Source organism: Leucopleurus acutus (genome assembly GCF_964270905.1).
Source record: "Leucopleurus acutus genome assembly, chromosome: 18".
NCBI classification, from domain to species: domain Eukaryota; kingdom Metazoa; phylum Chordata; class Mammalia; order Artiodactyla; family Delphinidae; genus Leucopleurus; species Leucopleurus acutus.
In genome coordinates this window covers 5,555,945-5,575,693 of record NC_139160.1, presented here as the reverse complement: position 1 = coordinate 5,575,693, position 19,749 = coordinate 5,555,945, and the positions used below count along the sequence as shown (strand labels likewise).

At 36.4% G+C, this 19,749-nt stretch overlaps 1 protein-coding gene across 8 annotated transcripts in view; it reads right to left on the bottom strand.

Annotated features, from left to right (window-relative positions):
- The window catches only part of PAN3 (poly(A) specific ribonuclease subunit PAN3), a 118,608-nt gene that overhangs the window by 52,235 nt on the left and 46,624 nt on the right, over positions 1–19,749 (bottom strand). For all 8 annotated transcript variants that reach the window (XR_014326891.1, XM_082859283.1, XM_082859278.1 and 5 more), the window contains one exon: positions 15,247–15,397. Coding sequence is in view for 7 of the 8 variants with exons in the window: in XM_082859283.1 (XP_082715409.1) it covers positions 15,247–15,397 (151 nt within the window). In the remaining variant the exon portion in view is untranslated. The remainder of the gene's footprint in view (positions 1–15,246; positions 15,398–19,749) is intronic.

Below are 19,749 nucleotides of genomic sequence, written 5' to 3'. Positions count from 1 at the left end.
AGCTCTTTCAACACCCAAGTGGAAAGGACAACTTAATGGGTCCAAAAAAATAGTTCAACTTCCTTTCAGCTACAGGAGTAGCCAATAAACTGAAAGCATCTATATGCCATAGGCAGTTCCTGGTTAAAGCTTTCACTCAGTTACAGTAAGAAATGTTAAAACTAAAAAGCTTGCAAGAGAAGCTATCACACACACCATAGGGTTTCTCACCCAAGAAGAAATTTGCAAGGACTATAAACGGAAAGTATTTCAAGGGCCAAAGCTGTTATTTTGTTTTCTTTAATCTGTGAAAAGCTGCCTTTCGTGTGCGTGCGTGCGTGCGTGCGTGCGTGTGTGTGTGTGCGTGTGTGTGTAGTGGGGGGAATTAAATATTTCCACCCAGAAGCAGTCTACATGTCTAGGGCACTAGCTTTGCTTATGGCCATACATAAAAAACTAGTGAAATGTTACTTAATTCCCTAAACGCAAGGTCCTCATATTCACTAGTCAGAGAGAATATTCTGAATTAAAAGATAAAAAGAGTAACATGTTCTGTTTCAAGATATGCAATAGTGAACTGCCTTCCCTATTATTTCTAAAAACCAAAAAATCAACATGTACAGCCTTAGAGCCTCAAAATATACCACTACAAAACGGGGGGGGGGGGGCTTTGCATTTCATGAGTTAGGGGTTCTGTCTACAAAAATATGTTGTTATGAAAAAAAGAGGGAAAAACCTCCATAAGAAGAAAGGCAACCAAAGAACTCAAGCTACTTTCAGAAACATTATTTTGTCCTTTCCGGCGCATGAGCCTAACTAACAGCTTTTCACAGAACACACACTCCTCAAGACCACCTCCAGAGGGAGGCGTGAGGGTGGCCAGCACAACTTTCCTTTCTAAAACATTTATTCGTGTGGGGAAAATTCTAATCAAAAAATTTCCCTTGTCACTTCCAAGCTCTAATATGGAAAATTCTTGATTCTCCACCAAGAACCTCAGTGCCTCAGAGCTCAGATTTATGGAGGACAAAACTAGTAGTGACTACACACTGTCTTGAAAACTACTCTTTTGAATATAAGCATCTGACAGGTTATGGGGGGTTTTGGTTTGGTTTTAAAGCCTTACTCATTCCTCATTTTCCCAGCCTCTCTCAGAGAAAGGAGAGTTAAATCCCACTGTATGTAATGAATGGTACCTGTCATAAACTGTCTGGGGAGAATTCACCAAATGGCCACTCAAATCATTCCCTGTAGTCTGTGGTTCAGGTGAGAAAAACAGCAACCCTCCCAGCTTCCTCAACCTGAGCACCAGTGGATCGCTTCCCATCAAGAAACAGGGCTCTGTGCCGGTGGTTTTCAATCTGCATTGAGCAGAACCCTAAGCTTCCAGAAATGCTTCGGGGCTCTGTAAATTCTTGATTTGAATTTCATCTGTTTTTTTCACTTTTAGTAAATCAACAATAAAATCACAAATGCAGGTCCAAATTAGCATGCATTCTTTTTTAACATACTAGAGATCATCACCAACATACTTAGCCTGTGTTGGGTTAGGGTATTCTCATGGAGGCGCAGAATAAAGCCTCTCTCCCGTCACCCCCTATACACATGGATCTTGCATTAGGAAGGCAGTGACTGCAATAATCTTTATTTAAATGCACATGCACTCAGAGAAAACTGAACAAATGGGTGCACAACTTATTCATGTGAATCATGATTTTTATGTTACTATATGACAAAATACAGAAAAGGAGACAGGAATATAAGACTAATTACTGTCCTTCACCCACCGATTTCAAATTACTGGGTTTGACATAATACCACATAGACTTGCTATTCTCACTGAATAACTAACTTCATGAGTAAGTTTAATAAACCTGACCCTGTAAATGCCAGTTTTATCTGCTTTAAATAATTTTAGATTTGGGGACTACATACAGACTTCACAAGAGTTCTGCTGCTTTAAAAAAAATGTTTGAAAACCACTGTTCTCTAAACTCTAATTAAGCTTTGGTATTCCTGGCTCACAGGTCCTCTAGGGGCAGAAATGGTAATTAAGCCTTATGTTTCTGATGCTTGCTGAGCTGCAGGTGCCCGATATCGACGTGCTCCCAGCCTGCTGTCCAGTCCTGCCTTCTCTCCCCCCATCCTGACAACCCTCAAGAAACAATGTGCCATGGACTTATATACACTACTAAATGTAAAATAGCTAGCTAGCGGGAAGCAGCCACATAGCACAGGGAGATCAGCTCGGTGCTTTGTGGCCACCTAGAGGGGTGGGATAGGGAGGGTGGGAGGGAGACGCAAGAGGGAGGGGATATGGGGATGTATGTATATGTATAGCTGATTCACTTTGTTATAAAGCAGAAACTAACACACCATTGTAGAGCAATTATACTCCAATAAAGACGTTAAAATAAAAAAAAAAGAAACAGTGTGCCAAACTCAGGGGTGCTAATAGCAAAGAAAATTGGTAACATTTTAAAAAAGAGACACCAGGTACCTCAAAATACATGACATTTTATCTCAGTGCCATTTTTCATTCATTTTTCCAAGTTCCTGCCCAATCTAACCTTTTTCACTTGCCTAGCAATTTTAATTTGAAAAGAAAATTCCACTCTTCTGATATTTCAGAATGGTGGCTCTCCACATCACGCAAATGGCAAACTTCAAAAATATTTCTTTGAAAAGATAAATGAATAAGAAACTCCACTTAACAGAAGCAGTGACCAAGAGCCTAAGGTAGGTAAACAGAACCATCTATGTGAGCTAATTAATGATAGTAGTTTAAACTGTCATGTGGAATCACTGCACACTGGTACCAACGTATAGTTTGTCTAAAAAAAGTGCCAGTTGGCAAAAAACCTCGCCTTATCCTATTCCCTCCAGGCGAACTCTGTGGCCTCCCCTACAACCAGCATTTAAGGGTAATGCCTGTTCCAGCAGGACCCTGCTCCAAGCCTATGGCTCGGTACTGCGCCTGACGTTTTCTTCACATCTGTCTTTACCTAACTCAGAATGAATTACTTTATGCAAGTTCACTAACTGAGCGAAAACAATTCTCTATTATGGTAATAAACTGGTTAAAACAAACAGAAAAAAAAATAAACTTCACAGATTCTCAACTGTCTGTGTTAAAAATGTTTAAAGAAATCCTATCTATCCTTTAAAACCCATCTTATGGGTTTTCCGTGAAACTTCATCCTGGATAACCTCACTCGAATCAGATAAAATCTCACCTTCCCACAAATTTTCTGGAATTCTGAACTTTTTTTTTCCTCTCAAAGGGTAGATGTCAGAATCTCCTGTGAAATCTTTAAACGTACAGACGATGGCAGTGCTCCAAATGTGGGGTTTCTGACTTCATAAGTCTTACATGGGGACGGGGAAGCTGTATATGCAAAGCACCACAGGCTAATCTGCAACTACATATGAAAGCTTACCGGAACCACTGCAGGAGATCAGGCACTGAGCAAGGTTCCAGGAATTCAAGAAATAAGATCTAGTTCTGATCTCATGAAGTTCATACTTTACTCATAAAGCCCACGACAGTGCTTAAAATTTTTCAATTTTAGTGTTTACTCTAGGTCTCCATGTGTGATCACAATAGTGGATAAAATGATAAAAATGCTTCCAGAAGCCTTTAACTTTAAGTGAAGGAAATAAATAAAACATACAGACAAAACTTTAAAAACATTAAGAGATACTGAAAGCATTATAGAAGCATAGAGATGGAAGACAGTAATAATGACTTCAGAAGTAGAAATGGCTTTGAAAGGGCGAGAAGAAAAAAAAAAAAAAGAGAGGCATTTGACCTAATCAGTGAAAAACGGGCAAGATCTCAAGAAACTGAAGAGCCTTCCAAGTAGAGGAAGGCACAGAGATGGGAAAATTGCTGCCATTTTCAAATACATATTCTCAAATAGGATACGTATTTTATATCAGAGGAGGTCCTCCATGAAGAAAAGAAAGCTGGTAGTCATTTTCAATTATTTTAATTCTAAAAATATTTAATAAGCATGTAGACATAGTTCCTTCCACAAGGGAGCTTATATTCCAATAGTCATGAAGAGGACCACTCATTCTAATACAAAGAAAAATGCAAGTTCAAATTGTAGTAAATTCTAAAAAGGAAGTAAACAGGAGAACACCATGAAAAATAATGATGGGAAATTTCCTCTACATTAGTCAAAGGCCCTTCTCTGTGACACTTTAAGTCACTTTGTAAGTGACACCTAAGAGAACGCAAGGAACCATCCATGGAAAGAACAGGTGAAACAGTACATGCAAAGAACATGAGCCAGAAAGGAGCTTGACATATTTGAGGAAGACCAGTTATGGTTGGAACTGAACACACAACGGAAAGAGTGAAAAGGTGAGATTCGAGAGGTATGTAAGACACAGATCATATACCGTAGTAAGGGACTTGGAGTTTATTCTAATGACAACTAGAAAGCCATAATGTGATTACTTTTACTTTTAGGAAAATATAAAGAAAAAGTAAAATATGTTTACTGATTTACGGTAACATTTCAATTATTAAAAATTATATTTGATTAGAAGTACAAAGATTCTCTCTTCATTACATTACACAATAAAAATAAGTTTCAAACACACTCCAAAATGCTTTCTTTACTTATTTTTTTAAATATAAATAACCTTTAATAAAAGCCATGTGGACCAAACCAATATAAATGCAACTCAGATTCCACCTCTGATTTCCCCCTCAATATCTAGAGAATTTCAGCAACTGACTTCTATAAGCATACTTCATTTTAGTTGAATATCTACCTGTGATAAAAGGTATTTGGACTACCTGGATATTAAAAATACTGTAAGCATTAATAAAACTATTAAGTGTCCTAACGCTTCCTCACAAAATTTATTTAATCTCATTGACCAAATGTAGGTAAATACTGTCAGTTCATACTATGAGTTTAACCCAAGTTGTATCAGCCACGTACTCGTACACAATATTTGATGGAGACCACAGCCTGCACAACTATTTCACTTTCCATGTCTACACACAGTAATCCTCCATTGGGCCTAACTTCAGCCTTACCTCTATCAAGAGCCTCATTTCCATATGAGTTTTCATTAATTAATTCAACAAATGTTAGAATATTATGTGTAAACTACAGTACCTAAACCTCCCAAAATGTGAGTAACTTGTCCAGATTTTTAACTATCTTAAAAACAACTGAATTACAACTTTAAGAACTATACCCTCTGGCCTGTATGTTAGGTCACTTAGTTGGATCACTATAATATTTGAAGAAACAGAACAGTGACCTGCTTGCCCCCAAACTTGACAAAATTATCTGAATTAATAGGATCTTCTCTAGCCTCTGCAATGGTGTCAATCTCTTAAATCATAACACGTACATTATTTAAACAGAGTCAAAACAAAATGGGAGGAGGACAGGTGTTAGCTACCAAACAAACTCTTCTGGATCAAAAGAACCATTTTTCTTCTCAAGTGACAGTGAATGTTTATGACTAAATGGTATGCTTCATTCATTGATAAATTATGTTGTATTGTTTATGAACAATAAACATACTCCAAGACAACCATGTCTGATTATAAAAAGTTATAGTCACAAAAAATAAGATTAATATTAGTTAACAATGTAATTTTAACTTTAAATTTCTTTCCAACAAATAAAAGCTAGTAACAAATTAAGAAGAAAAATTAGTCTGGCTTCAAAAAATGTTGTTATTGAATCAATAAACACTTCTTACTTCTTTAACATTAATAACAACTTAGTTGACCTTTACATAAAAATCTTAGAACATACATAGTAAAATGTAACATGCAAATAAAAGATATCTGATTACTAGTTCTAGATCCGTGAGGTTTAAAATTTTAAACAGCCACGGTACGTGTGCTATGCATTTTTCAGACATTCTGAAAAATGTATGAGATGTGTCAACAATTGATTTACATTATGTGTGTCCCATAAGCATTACTAAGGTAGAAGAAAGCCCTGTGGCCTGGTTTCGCTTAAACGGTATTTGTGATCTTGGCTGAGCTTCAGGAACCCCTGTAACAATTAATTCAATGGTTACTTATCTGGTAACTTCAGTTACTCAGCACACAGACTCGAACCAGAGAAGCGACATCAGCCTCAGCCAAAGAATAATTTAAAGCCCCATCCATGCACCTTATTCACAGGCGACAATTTGAGTCAAAGTCTTTTCCTTATTTAAAGAAAGCAGCAGATTAGGAGAGGAAAAGGGCTGTTAAGAAGAAAGAGGAGAGAAGGCAGCACAGAGCATTAAGCAGAGCAGTAGTTCTCAAAATGGACTCCCCAGAAAATCAGCAGCATCACCTGGAAACACATCAGAAAAGGAAGTTCCCTGGCTCACCCAGACAGACCTACAAAATCAGCAGCTCTGGGGATGGGACCCAGGGAGTGCTGGGTTTTAACAGGTACTCCAGGTGATTCTGACAGACTCAAGAACCACTGTCCTAGAGTTAGGAATACTAACAGCACAACAGAGTCATCAATAAAAAGCCAGTAAGAACTCACTAACATGGTTCAAATAAACTTGTCTGAGTATGTCCATTCAAGGTACTACATTCAGGCAATTTAATAGACTCAGAGAGCAAGAGAAATTACCTCCAAGGAGTTATAATCTGATTGAGGTGGGAGGACGATGGAAAGGGTGAGGAATCCAAGTAATTACATAACACTGAAGCAAGCTGCTCTTCAAACTCCGTTACCTAAAATGTAGCAACTGCGCTCCGGTTCACTACAATCACCTGAAGCACGTCAAACTGAGCGTGAGTCATCAAAGGAAAGTCAGTTCTGCGTGAAGCAACAGAAACTACAAAGTCTGGAAATCTTTCTTTGAAAAATTGTTGAGAATATGAAGTTTTGACAATGAAAGCCGTAAAGCTTCTTATATCCAAAAATTCAAGTGTGATGGAGAGCTTCATTTTCCATGATGCTAGATAAATCAGTTACTGTAGCTGTTTTGGTGATTTCTTTAAAGTAGATACAAAAGATGTAAATAAGATAATGCCCCAAAATGCCTTTATATGAGATAACCAGGGTCAACTTAAAATTCTGCATCCAAAGAAGACTGGAGCATGCAGGCCAGCTGCTTAAAAAGATGAAAGTCTGGATTTTGGTGGACAGTCATGGTTGGAGAAACTTTGCAGACAATTTCCAGGTTTGTCCATAACAACTTCCCACTCAGGCTCCTCCATGCTTTCCCCCTTTCAGCTGACTGGAGAGATGCCTAGAAACCCTTTGACCTGGGTCCTTAAGTACATGGAGAACAGGATCCCAGACAACCTGAAAAATCTGTCCTGGACTGTTACAAAAGCAAGAAATACATTTTTGTCATGTGAAGCCACTACATTTTGGATCTCCATGTTTCAGCCGTTTAGCCTACCACATCACAACAGTGGGCAATAAGATTATGGTCCATAGTAACTATGGTTTAGGGAGCATTTTGGTGACAACAATTATATTAATATCCTATTGATCTGTACTGTTTTCTAAAAGGTACACCCCCCACCAAAAGGGACTATTAGTTACTAGTTATTATTTATAGGAATACCATTCTAAAATCTGGATAACCACATCACAAATATGGGAAGATGTTCATGAAATCATAAGAAAACATCTCATTTCAGAATATCAATGTGTAAGAGATTCATGACCAAAAAATCAAAAACTAAATATTATCACCATCAACATTTAGTCCACATCTGAGTTTTTGCTCGTATACATGGTTGGAGTTTACATGCCTGTGTGCACTGAGGGTTTTAAAGGGAGACATCTCTCTGATTCCTCTGCTTTTACTAAGACTCTGCCCCATGCCCTACTGTAGGGTAAATGCACATCCAAAAGGCAAAAAGAGTAAGAAAAAAAGATGACTTTCACATATGAATATGACTAGTCAGGCTGAGAAGAATCAGGGAAAGTCAATAAAAGAGGCTGCCACCATTCACTTCATTCCTACAGAACCAGAGGACCATTCCTATCTAGACGTGTCACACACAGCATAGTAATTTTGTCCACACAAACACTCTCTCTCTACTAAGTACCTACAATGCACCACTGAGCCAAAAGGTGAAAGAAAAAATGATCCCTGGAGGTTTCAACCTATTTAACTCAAAGGAAATAAAAAGACTGACTTCTAACTCTCCACATCCAGCTGAGAACCAGGAATGTTCTTGGGCATTCACAAATACATGCTGTCTCTCCCTGCCTCAGTTCATTCAGGACCTCTACAACACTCTGATTCACCCCAGACCCTAACCTTACACTGCTGAAACAAAACCCCCCTCACCTGTACCTGTGATACAAAGGATTTTCTATTTACACATACTATGTCAAGGAAGTCCATATACCTTTTAAAGTCCTTTTTAAGTCTAGTATCAACACACAAATCAAACTCTTCTCTCCTTTTTGCTACTTCGCACCACTGTTTTCATTTCTGTCTCCTTTTAGTGTACCTATCTATCTCCTATTGATCAACATGTCACAAAACAATACAATTTTAGATTAGAAAGACTTTTAAAATTCTCTAATATTATCTTCTCATAGAAATGAAAATGCTAAAACACAGGGATCAAACAGCATGCTGAAAGCTACATAGCTACTTTAGTAGAAGAACTGGTACCATGTTCCAAAGGCAATCAAGTCACGATCCAATGAAAGCAGCCCCAAAACAGCAGGAGATGCTGCTACAGTTGTAGATCACTGAACCTATAGTTGAAGGGAACCCCTACCCACTCCCATCCAGCCCTTACTTCTCAGTTAAAGAACAAGTTAGCCAATACATGAGATTGAAACAGGAAGTCCACAATAGAAACGCTCAAACCTAACAGGACACATTAACCAGGGATTCCCCAACCAGCAGAACAATATCCACTGTCAGCTACTTTAAGCCTTACCTGGCAGGTCTCCAAGCCAGCTGCGGCAGCCACATCCCCCTCGCGCCATTAACGTCTCGCCTCAGTGTCCTGAAATTCCCAACCAGGAAGGAAATATAGCCAGCAGGCACTCCCAACCCAGTTACGGCTCTACAGTTCTACTGTTAATAACCTTCCCTGGGACGTCACCATCTGTACCCATAAACATGCATACACCGAGCAGCCCCCACCTAGGAGGAGCTCAACATTACAGGGCCTTCTTCACAAAAACCTCAGGGACCCCTGACCTTAACTATCAAGTTTTCTTTTATTTTTTAATGTAGAAAGCAAGCCCCAATTAGAAAACCTGGACATGTTTGAGTGATTCTGCTGAATATACCTGAAAAACAAAGTAGTTACAAAAAATGGAAACATGCAATTTAAAAATAATACAAATATTTTGACTGGTTTTTAAAATGTTTTAGCATCTCAAAACACAGAGCAACTCTAGTTCTGATAAAGTTAAACTTTCAACAGGCATATTTCTGTTCCTCATGTGACAATACACCTACACCCTCTTGAACACTTGCAGTATTTAGGAGTTCTTCAAAGATGTTTACAGGATCATTAAAATTCACTGTAATTAAGAGATACCCACCAATTAAAATTTTTTCTCTGAGATAAAAATGAAGCTTAGTTAAATGAGCATTTATTAGCACCCGCTTTATGCCTAAATTTGTGCTAGATAAGAAGTGACTCCGTCCCTTCTTAAGGAATTTGTAATGTGCTTAGGAAATCTAGACTGACATTTAAAACAGAAGAATACTTTAATGGTAAACTACCGCTATTGCTATTAAGGGTAAAAATAATTCACAGAAACCAGTTCAGATGGAAATATCAAAATAAACTCATGGTAGGATTACTTGACGGTCCCACAAAATTCATTTAATGAAAAATAATTACAAGGGAAATCTGTTTTAGAGTTACATCATATGAAACAGGGAGATGTTTTAGAATTACCTAAATATTTTGTATAATTTTTATTTTCAATAATTATACTACTTAGTAAAACATAAAATAATCTAAAATGATAGCTTATAGTTTTTATGCCTTGAGTGATTTTAATGTAGAGCCTAAAATACAAAGAGAAATTTGAAATATGAACTTAGATATTTACCATCTGCAAAACCATAGCTTCAATCCATTAGCAACCTATTTTCCCAATGGTACATACACTCCTTAGCTGGATATCAGAGTAGTAATACAGGTAGGTAGACATATCTGAGGATTTAATTTTACCCACACTAGTGTTACAGCATTATGACCTATGATTTTTGACTTATACAATTTATTAATTTTAACAGTATTTTCCCAGTTTGCCCTCTCTCTTGTTTGCGTCAAAAACAGATCAGTTATATGGACACACACATACATACAACTAGTCTAAAAAAACAACTGAAAGGGCTATCATGTAGGAAAGATTTTAATTTATTCTATTCAAGGAAAAGACCTAGGACTAATGGATAAAAGATACACAAGACAGAGTTTAGTTCAACAAAAGATCTAATTTTCTTTTTTATTCAAACTATTAAAATGTACACTGGGCTGCCTTGGTTAGCTACGTAATTCTTTATTACTGTAAGTGAAAAAGCAGAAGCTAGATGATAATCTCTCAGGAATGCCACCTCTAAACTGGCACAAAGCTGAACCATGGAAACCCCAAAGGTTCCACTTAGACCAATGACCAGTATCAGATTACCGCATCTGCCAACTAGTATGCAACTGAAATGAATGAAGCCTCCATTTCTTCATTATGATATAAAACATCACAGAATCAGAGAACTTTATTCTTTAGCACAGAACTTTAAAAAAAAGACCACCTTTCAACATTAGAAGTATGAGAATATTTTTAAATAGTACATTATATATATTAAAAGTTAAATATTTTTCAACAAGAATGATGGATGAATATTAATTTTCCCTTTTCTTTTCCCTTCCTCTTTTTCCCCATACCTTGCCCAAGCCAAAAAATAAAGAATGTAAGCCAATTTTATCTATCAATTTGGCACTCGCAGGAATATATAAGAAACGATTAAGTGTTTCAAAAAACTGGATCTGGGCTTCCCTGGTGGCGCAGTGGTTGGGGGTCCGCCTGCCGATGCGGGGGACACGGGTTCGTGCCCCGGTCCGGGAAGATCCCAAATGCCGCGGAGCGGCTGGGCCCGTGAACCATGACCGCTGAGCCTGCGCGTCCGGAGCCTGTGCTCCGCAACGGGAGAGGCCACAACAGTGAGAGGCCCGCATACTGCAAAAAACAAACAAAAACAAAAAAAAAAAACTGAATCTAAAAATATACTTTAAAATTTTTCTAAAATATTATGATTAAATTTTAATGAAGGAATACAATTATTTAATAATGATAGGTTTAGTATAATTATTAGATGCTTCTCATCAAATCAATCATCTGAGATTACCATAATAATTTACAATAAAATATACTCATGGTCCAAAAATCTGCACCATTCTCATCTTGAAGGAATGAATATTTGAAAGTACTAAAAAGTCACTTATGGCTCTCTTTCTCATTTATAAATCAATGATGGCATCTTCAAATTCAAGAACTCCCCTCTACCTCTCCCAAGTGTACACACACAATCAAGCAGAACAAGAGATGCTCAATTCCTGAGTCACAACTGTGCACTAAACCACCAGATGACACATTAGAACACTACCCAGAAATGTACGCTCCTGCTGCTACCTCTCTTAGAATCACCTTCAAACAGACTACGGCCAAGACTGAGGTAATTAAAGTACACCGAGACTTAGCTTACCAAGTCTACTACCACATCAAAATACTCTCAGGAAAAATTCTGATAGAAAACCATTCAGCAATTAGTTCTCATGATAAAATTATTTTTCATGGCACAAAAAATTATTTTCATTTCTAAAGGCTATTCCAAAAATGTTTGCCTAAAACTAGACCTATTAGAAAAATATATCTTTATACATTACTTTAAAGGTATTGTTACTATATCACACTCAGGAAATAAAATTTTGCTAAGGGTGTGTTAAACCAGTGATTCTTAACTTTTGGAACGCTGTGGCCCTCCAAGAGGATAATAAAAGCTGTGACCAGAGAAAAATGTGTATTTACAAATTAAAAATATGTCTATAATTGTAGGGGTTCTAAAAGACAATTAAGCCCCAGTTAAGTGCCATAGCCCAAATACTAACGCTTACAACTACCTTCATAGAAGACACGTAGAAATACAGCTATCGTTCTCCGGTTAAATGTGTGGAAAACAACTAAACCTATAGCTCCTTCATTTCTTAAATTAAAATAAAATGTATATACAAGTCAATGGAAAGTTAACGTGTGCTGCATATATTTAACACCTTCAAATACCTTTTAGACCCAATTAGCTATTTAAATTCAAATAATTTTTGTATAAAGTTTTACTTCTTGCATTACAACCTTTTTAAAATACAAATCATGTTTTTAAAGTGATCAAGTTTTAGAGGAACCTGATTCACTCAGGATCCACTTTGTTCCACACATTATGTTTTTCTTCCTTACGATCTGAGGAAATAAAAATCTTAACATCTACTCAACTTTGCTCAAATATTTTTACATTTTTGATCGAAGGATATATTTAAATATGTATTTTTTCACATATAATGAAAATGACATTACTCTAGTTTACATCTAAGTGCCAAAATATTTAAGGTTTCATATTTTTTAGGAAAACAATAATTTGACATATTTTCAAGGGTACTAATTTCTGGAACAGAAGTTGAAAAAAAGAGAAAATAAAACTTTATAACTGAAAATTATCACTAGGTTACACCTATAGTAGACAAGGAGGATTAAAGATCAGTTAAATCACCACTAAGGCAGGTAAATAAACTTCTATGACCTTTCTTATTCTACAGTCTTAAAGTGAAAATACCAAGAACCTCTCCTAGGCCTTGAAAAAAATATTTATGGGTAAGAAGTAATGGAAGACACTGAAGGGATAAAATGTTTTTCTGAAAGTACAGACTTAATTTTGTTTTCCTTTGCTCATCTCCACAGTGTTAAGCCATTAACTAAAAGGAGAAAATATGGAGAAATAATAAATGCAAAACCATTAATCACTCCAGTATTTCTGGAAAATATTTTAGCCTCGTTGATTGCCATTTGAATAAAGAACAATTTTTAAATAGTTGGTATAAAGAATTCAGGAATACATTTAATATAATATACTGACCTATTTCCAATGGTTCCAGACAGTAATTACTTTCATTAATAGGAAGCAGAATGACCACTTTAATGTTAGGGCTATGTAGAAGAAGCGTAAATAGTTTTAAATTAATTCATTTCATCCTAAATTTAGGTTGTGAAATCCAATTGGGACCAATGAAACACCCACCTACACACAAGTTAATAACAACTGGAAACCTTAAACAAATACCACAGCATTAACGGATTTTGTAATTAAATGTTTTCAGTATCTAAAATTCCCTTTGACATTTTTAACTCCTCCAGTATTTAAAAAGCCCATCTTTTAGCCTGAACTAGTCTGATCAAAGATGTGAACAAAATATTTACTTATGAGACAAGGGAAAATGTGCTGTTAGGCCAAAATCAACTGGTGCTTAATTAAGAAAGCCAAAGGGTTCTGACTGGCGTATGGGTTTTGTTACTGTGGGTGCTTTATAAACACTGCTCTGAAGTCTGGACAATCCCTAAGAAAGTTCAGATGTACAGCTGACATGTAGATTATGCTCATGTAAACAATGTGAACACACCTCAATGGGAGAAAATCATAGCAGCACATTACTTACAAGTAAAACTTTAGGGCTACCAGGGATATTCAATTCTGACACTGCTCTCTAGGGAAGAATGGAAAATGTTTACAAATTTAACTGAACCTGAAAAGAGTCAAAGTAGAAAAAAAGGTAAAGGGACAAGTAAGGGGGAAGGAGTTGCAAGGTATATCTCAAGGCCCTCCACACAAAACTATCTTAAAAGTTTCACCAGAAAGGTATGTAATTCTTGGTTATGTTTAGTTAATAAAATGATCAACTGCTCACTGGGGTGGGGGAGGATGAGTGGGAGATGAGTGGGAAGGGAGGGAGGGAGAATGAGATGGAGAGAGGGAGAGAGGGAGAGAGGGAGGGAGAGAAGGGGAGGAGGGAGAGGTGAGGGGAAGTAGGCATTGATAAAATTCTTGGCAACGCAAGGTTATTAAGCCTCTGAATACACTTGATACTTTATACACTAAACCGGATGCTCTGTTCCATAAAGTTATCATTATCTTCTCTCATTCTTCTTCCCAAAAAGGTCCTTGATTTCAGTATCAATATCAAAACCAATGATTTATCACCATCACTGATTAGATTAAGCCCTGGAGGCAGTACTAGTTCCAGGCTGATCTAGATAGATCTTCTGGCTTCATTTAATGTATATAAATTTCCTTTTGTTTCTGTTTTTTTAAACATTCAGGACCAAGTGATGATCTTCCAGTACAGGTTCCAGAAACATAATCTGGGTGGGTAGCTCAACCATTTCACAGACACAAGACAACCTGCTCAGCACTTACTATGAATTCAATATAATTCTGCATACATTGTCTAATTAAGGTACACAGCAGTAGGAATGGGTGATGTTAATTATCTAAGAAAACTTTCATATTTTGATATGTGTTTATGTTAGAAAGCAGAATACAAAATCTGCATGAATTTTTAGATAAAAGAGGGGAACTTCTAAGAAGATAGGGTTCTCAAAGGGTTACTCTGAACTATGCCTCAGGATCCCTGAGGTATAAGTGCATTTCTTCAAATTCTTCTTCCTGCCTTTTTGGGTAAACTTGGAAGAAAGTGTTGAGATGTACTGTCTTCCCTACCTCAATGACCCCTAATATTTCACATTTCTTTCCTACCATTGTTTATAATACTTTACCCAATTTGAATTACTGCTACAGATTTATAACCAAACACCTGAAAGGCAATACATCTAAACTTTTATTTTAAATGATATAATTACTTTTTAGAAATTTATTTCAAAAGGAGGCCCTTGACGCTCTTACAGAAGTTTTTGAGTGAAAGAGCATTATCATGAACTTAAGGAAATACTATGGCCCAGACAGACTTTTCTTCTCAATAACCATTTTCTCCTTTAAATTTATTTTTGTGCTTTTAAACATCCTTATATTCAATTTTTGTTCATATTTAAATTTTGCTTTAAAATTTTCAACTACACATTTGGATTATGGTACCAAAACCTAGAACATAAAACTCATAATGTGTTCAAATATGACTCACTGAAGAATACAATTTCAGGTCTGGTAAACTACCAGCAAATGTGCTTAGAGACGTGCTATCTGGAACTCACTGGAAACAGTTACTCAACTTACCTGGGGCTAATCCAGCAGCAGCAGCAGGAGTCCCCATGGATGGGTGAGAGAACACTTGAGAGAAGGCAGACGCATGTGCCTGGGACGCGTTACTGAGCCTGGAGGTTGCTCCTCCTTTGGGAATAAACTCGCTTGCAGTAGGATTTGGTGTCTATTTAAAAATCAAATATAGTAAGTTAACACATTTTAAGCCCCAAAAGACAATGAATCTACTAGGCATTATTCCACAGTGCTCTATTTTCTGAGAAAAATATTTTATTGAAAGCATTTACAGTGTTTTTTAGTTTTCATATTTTGGGGTGGGATAATTAAATTTCTTGAAGAAAAATTTTTATCAAATTTGAGGGTTTTAATCATTTCGTTTGCAGAATTTAACTTCAGAACATGAAAATTTGCCTTTATTGTCAAATATACATCATTACCAAACTATCCTAACACATTTTAGAGAACTGGGACGTTGAAACTGCCTCAAAACTGAGCCAACAAGTTTCAAATTTAACGTCTTTAAACCACTTCTACCAGGATAAAGATCAAAACTGCCTTTATTCCAAAATTAATCACTTCCTTCTTTATAAGCACTTAAGACATTTCCCCAATAATATAGTACCATGTATTTAAATAACAGTAAAGACAAGAAAAGCACTTAAAAACAAGGCAAACACACGAGAGGACTCAAGATATAAGAAAAACATAATAGAGGCTCCAATGTCTGCTAAGTATTCATGTAACTTGTTATATTAAAAAACATTTTACTATGAGATTACATGAAAAAAATTTCCTCCCAGCTGTACAATGCCACCTCTTATCTAGTCAAGTGGCATGGTACCTTTGCCTTTAAGAATGACTAGCACGTTTTAAGACTGCAAATCAATTTCACAAATGGTCTATATTTTGTCCATGTGGAAAAAAATGAATATTCCAAATATTTTTCTGAAATTGTGACCTACATGCTTAAGTACAGTGAAGATTCAACACATTGATATTTGAATTCAACTTCCAAAAGGGTCGACCAAAGAGATAATTTAGTATGTTCATACTTCAGCCCACATTTTCTGTATACATATAAGCTAAGTTTAAAATATACTGAATCACGATGCAAAAAATTTAATCACTTGAAGTATTTTAGAACTGATCATTAAAATGGAAAAATATTTCCATAGAAGGCATAAAATAAAAAGATGGACTAATTACTGTACAATCCAAGAACAACTTCCCTACTCAATATGAATGACATTTTAAACTGCTAGGTTAGAGTTCAAAATATTAAATTTGGAAAATAGCAAGTCAAGAGGCTAACCTCATTTTAAACTCTAAAACAAATGATATTTTACTAGTTACGTTCCAGCTAAAATTAAATGCAAAGTAATAAAATACAGAAAAAATGTTAACCTGTGTTTAACTACAATATACTAGATGTACAGAGAACCTCTTTTACTGCCATATCTAAGACATAAAATTCTGAAGAAAAAAAAGAATCAGGCCTGAACCAAAACATATTTTCCAAAGAGAAAAAAAAGTCCTCTTCTGTCACTTATGTGTCTATTTTAAAACCTTCCAAATTTAAAACACTGGCATCTTCTTTAAAAGTACGGCCAATTCCTTAATTTCTGGAGTAGAAAATAAGCCAACGCATTTTATTGACGTAGTAATCCCTAGTTATAAAAGAATGGTTACCAAGAGGATCCCTTCAGAGCTAAATCAGTGTGTACTAGTTAATGCTGAATCTGTTTTAGAAGATGAAAGTCAAGATAAAATCAATCAGATAACTTGGTAAAAGAGGTCAAAACGCAATCAGATATCTTGGTAAAAGAGTTCAAAACGCCTAGGAGAGATGGATACTTCAGGATTACAAGATTACTAAGAGACAGCAAATTTAGACAAAGAAATTAATCTAATCTAATCCCGAGAAAAAGTATCACCCAGTTTCCATTTCATTTATACCTTACCTTCACCTTGAATAAGAAACTTTTGATTTCAAAGCTGAGTTTCTCTAAATCAAATCTATTTTAAATTAGTCTGAAAGACTATTTTTAAGGGATCCTATAAAGGAGAAAAAGGAGGGGAAAATCTATTCTACCTCCCCCAAATAAATTATATATAAAATGCCATTATAACAAATAATAAAGGTCCTTCAAATTTATTATGATAGAAGTTATTAAAATTAACTATGAAAATGTATACACTAAACTGCAACTTTTAGGGATTCAACAACCACAGATCCAAAAAACCTACCAGCAATGAATTTTAATTAAGAAGTGAAAAGAAGGGCCTAAACCCCTCCCTCCATTTTTTTTCCTGATTTATGATGGCAAGGCATTTCCCTTGTCTGGGTGGTTAGAGTTTGTTTTATTTCAGATGAGTTTATCTGAGATGAGAGAGAAGGTTAAAGAATTTAAATGGCAGAAAAAAGAATTACATAGTAGGTATAACACAAAAAACAAAATCTAGGAATAAGTGAGTAGCGCTACTATTATTAACAGTTAATATAAATTCCTCTAACCAGATTAGAGAACTATTAAAAATACTTAATGAGAAATTATAATAATGAGAATACTTTCTCATGATAAAATTAGTTAAAATAAGAACTATATAATAAAAGTTATATATAACTATATAATAAAAAGATGCATTCTTTAAACCACTTTAATATAACTGGTTTGTAACATATATAAGGGTTTTATAAAGCAACAAAATACCATAGGCACACACCTTTAACATGTTAAAAAGAATACTTTTTTAGAGATAGATAAGGCAAAACTGGTAACTAAAACCAGTATCACATTAAAATGAAATCTCTGTTCATCAGAAAATAAACCACTGCTGTCACAGTGGTTAAGAAGTCAGCCCGCGAGTCACAACTACTGAGCCTGCGCTCTAGAGCCCACGAGCCACAACTACTGAAGCCTGCACGCCTAGAGCCCGTGCTCCGCTACAAGAGAAGCCACCGCAACGAGAAGCCCACGCACCGCAAGAGTAGCCCCTGCTCGCCGCAACTAGAGAAAGCCCATGAGCAGCAAAGGAGACCCAACACAACCAAAAATAAATTAAGTTTTTAAAAAAAGGAAAAGAAAATAAACAATTTATTTTAGCTTTAAGAGGCAAAGGTTATATCTAGAAAGAAGAGTCAAGGACTTGGGTTATATAAATTTGTCTAACTTCAACAACACTAAAGAGAATGGAATAAATGAGAAAAGGAATAGTGAAAAAGAACACCAAAGTTTTATTACTCCCACCCTGTGACTTAGATAATCCCATCATAACTCTCTAAATATGTTCCTATAATATTAAATTTGTGGGTTTTCTAACATACATATAATTATATTTCTATTCATAATTTCTAATTTCTATTCACACTTATTTATTTTTATTTGTTTATTTTTGGCTGCGTTGAGTCTTTGAAGCTGTGCGCAGGTTTCCTCTAGTTGCGGCGAGTGGGGGCTACTCTTCGTTGTGGTGCACGGGCTTCTCATTGCGGTGGCTTCTCTTGTTGCGAAGCACGGGCTCTAGGCGTGCAGGCTTCAGTAGTTGTGGCTCGCAAGCTCTAGAGCGCAGGCTCAGTAGTTGTGGCGCATGGGCTTAGTTGCTCCGCGGCATGTGGGATCTTCCCGAACCAGGGCTCGAACCTGTGTCCCCTGCATTGGCAGGCAGATTCTTAACCACTGTGCCACCAGGGAAGCCCTCTATTCATACTTTAAGTCCTAATTTTCATTCATATCTTAAACAGCTCTAAATGTACATTTGGGGAAAAAAATCAATGTTTATGTCCAACAGCAGACATTCACTCTGTGAGAAGTTATCAATAGAGTTTTAGGTTCTCACACACTTAAATTTACACTGCAACTTTCACAACCAAAAGAACCAAGTGCATTTTATTTAGTGAGTTCTTCAAACCAACATCATCCCCCAACATTTGGATATGATTCCTACCTGTCCTCTCCAGACAGAAATACACTAAGTCAAGAGTCCTGGCCTGGGCTTCCCTGGTGGCGCAGTGGTTGAGGGTCCGCCTGCCGATGCAGGGGACGCGGGTTCGTGCCCCGGTCTGGGAAGATCCCACATGCCGCGGAGCGGCTGGGCCCGTGAGCCATGGCCGCTGAGCCTGCGCGTCCGGAGCCTGTGCTCCGCAGCGGGAGAGGCCACAGCAGTGAGAGGCCCGCGTATCGCAAAAAAAAAAAAAAAAAAAAAAAAAAAAGAGTCCTGGCCTTTAGCTTAAAAAGCACTGTTGTAATTATTATCGTTATATTTTAAATGAAATAATAATTAATGTTTCAATTCAGACATCCCAACCAACCAAAATGATAGAGTGTTTCCTATTTTACCAATGACTGATAAAGGTTTTGTTTTTTTTACAAATGAAGTAATTTTCTGATGAGGTTTCTAGCTCAAAATTAATACAACTTTATGCTTTTCTACTATCATATTATTTCTTGGAAACTGTTACTTTTAAAGTCTAATTCAGAATTTAATACTCTGCTGGACTCCACTACAATCAAGAGTACTTAT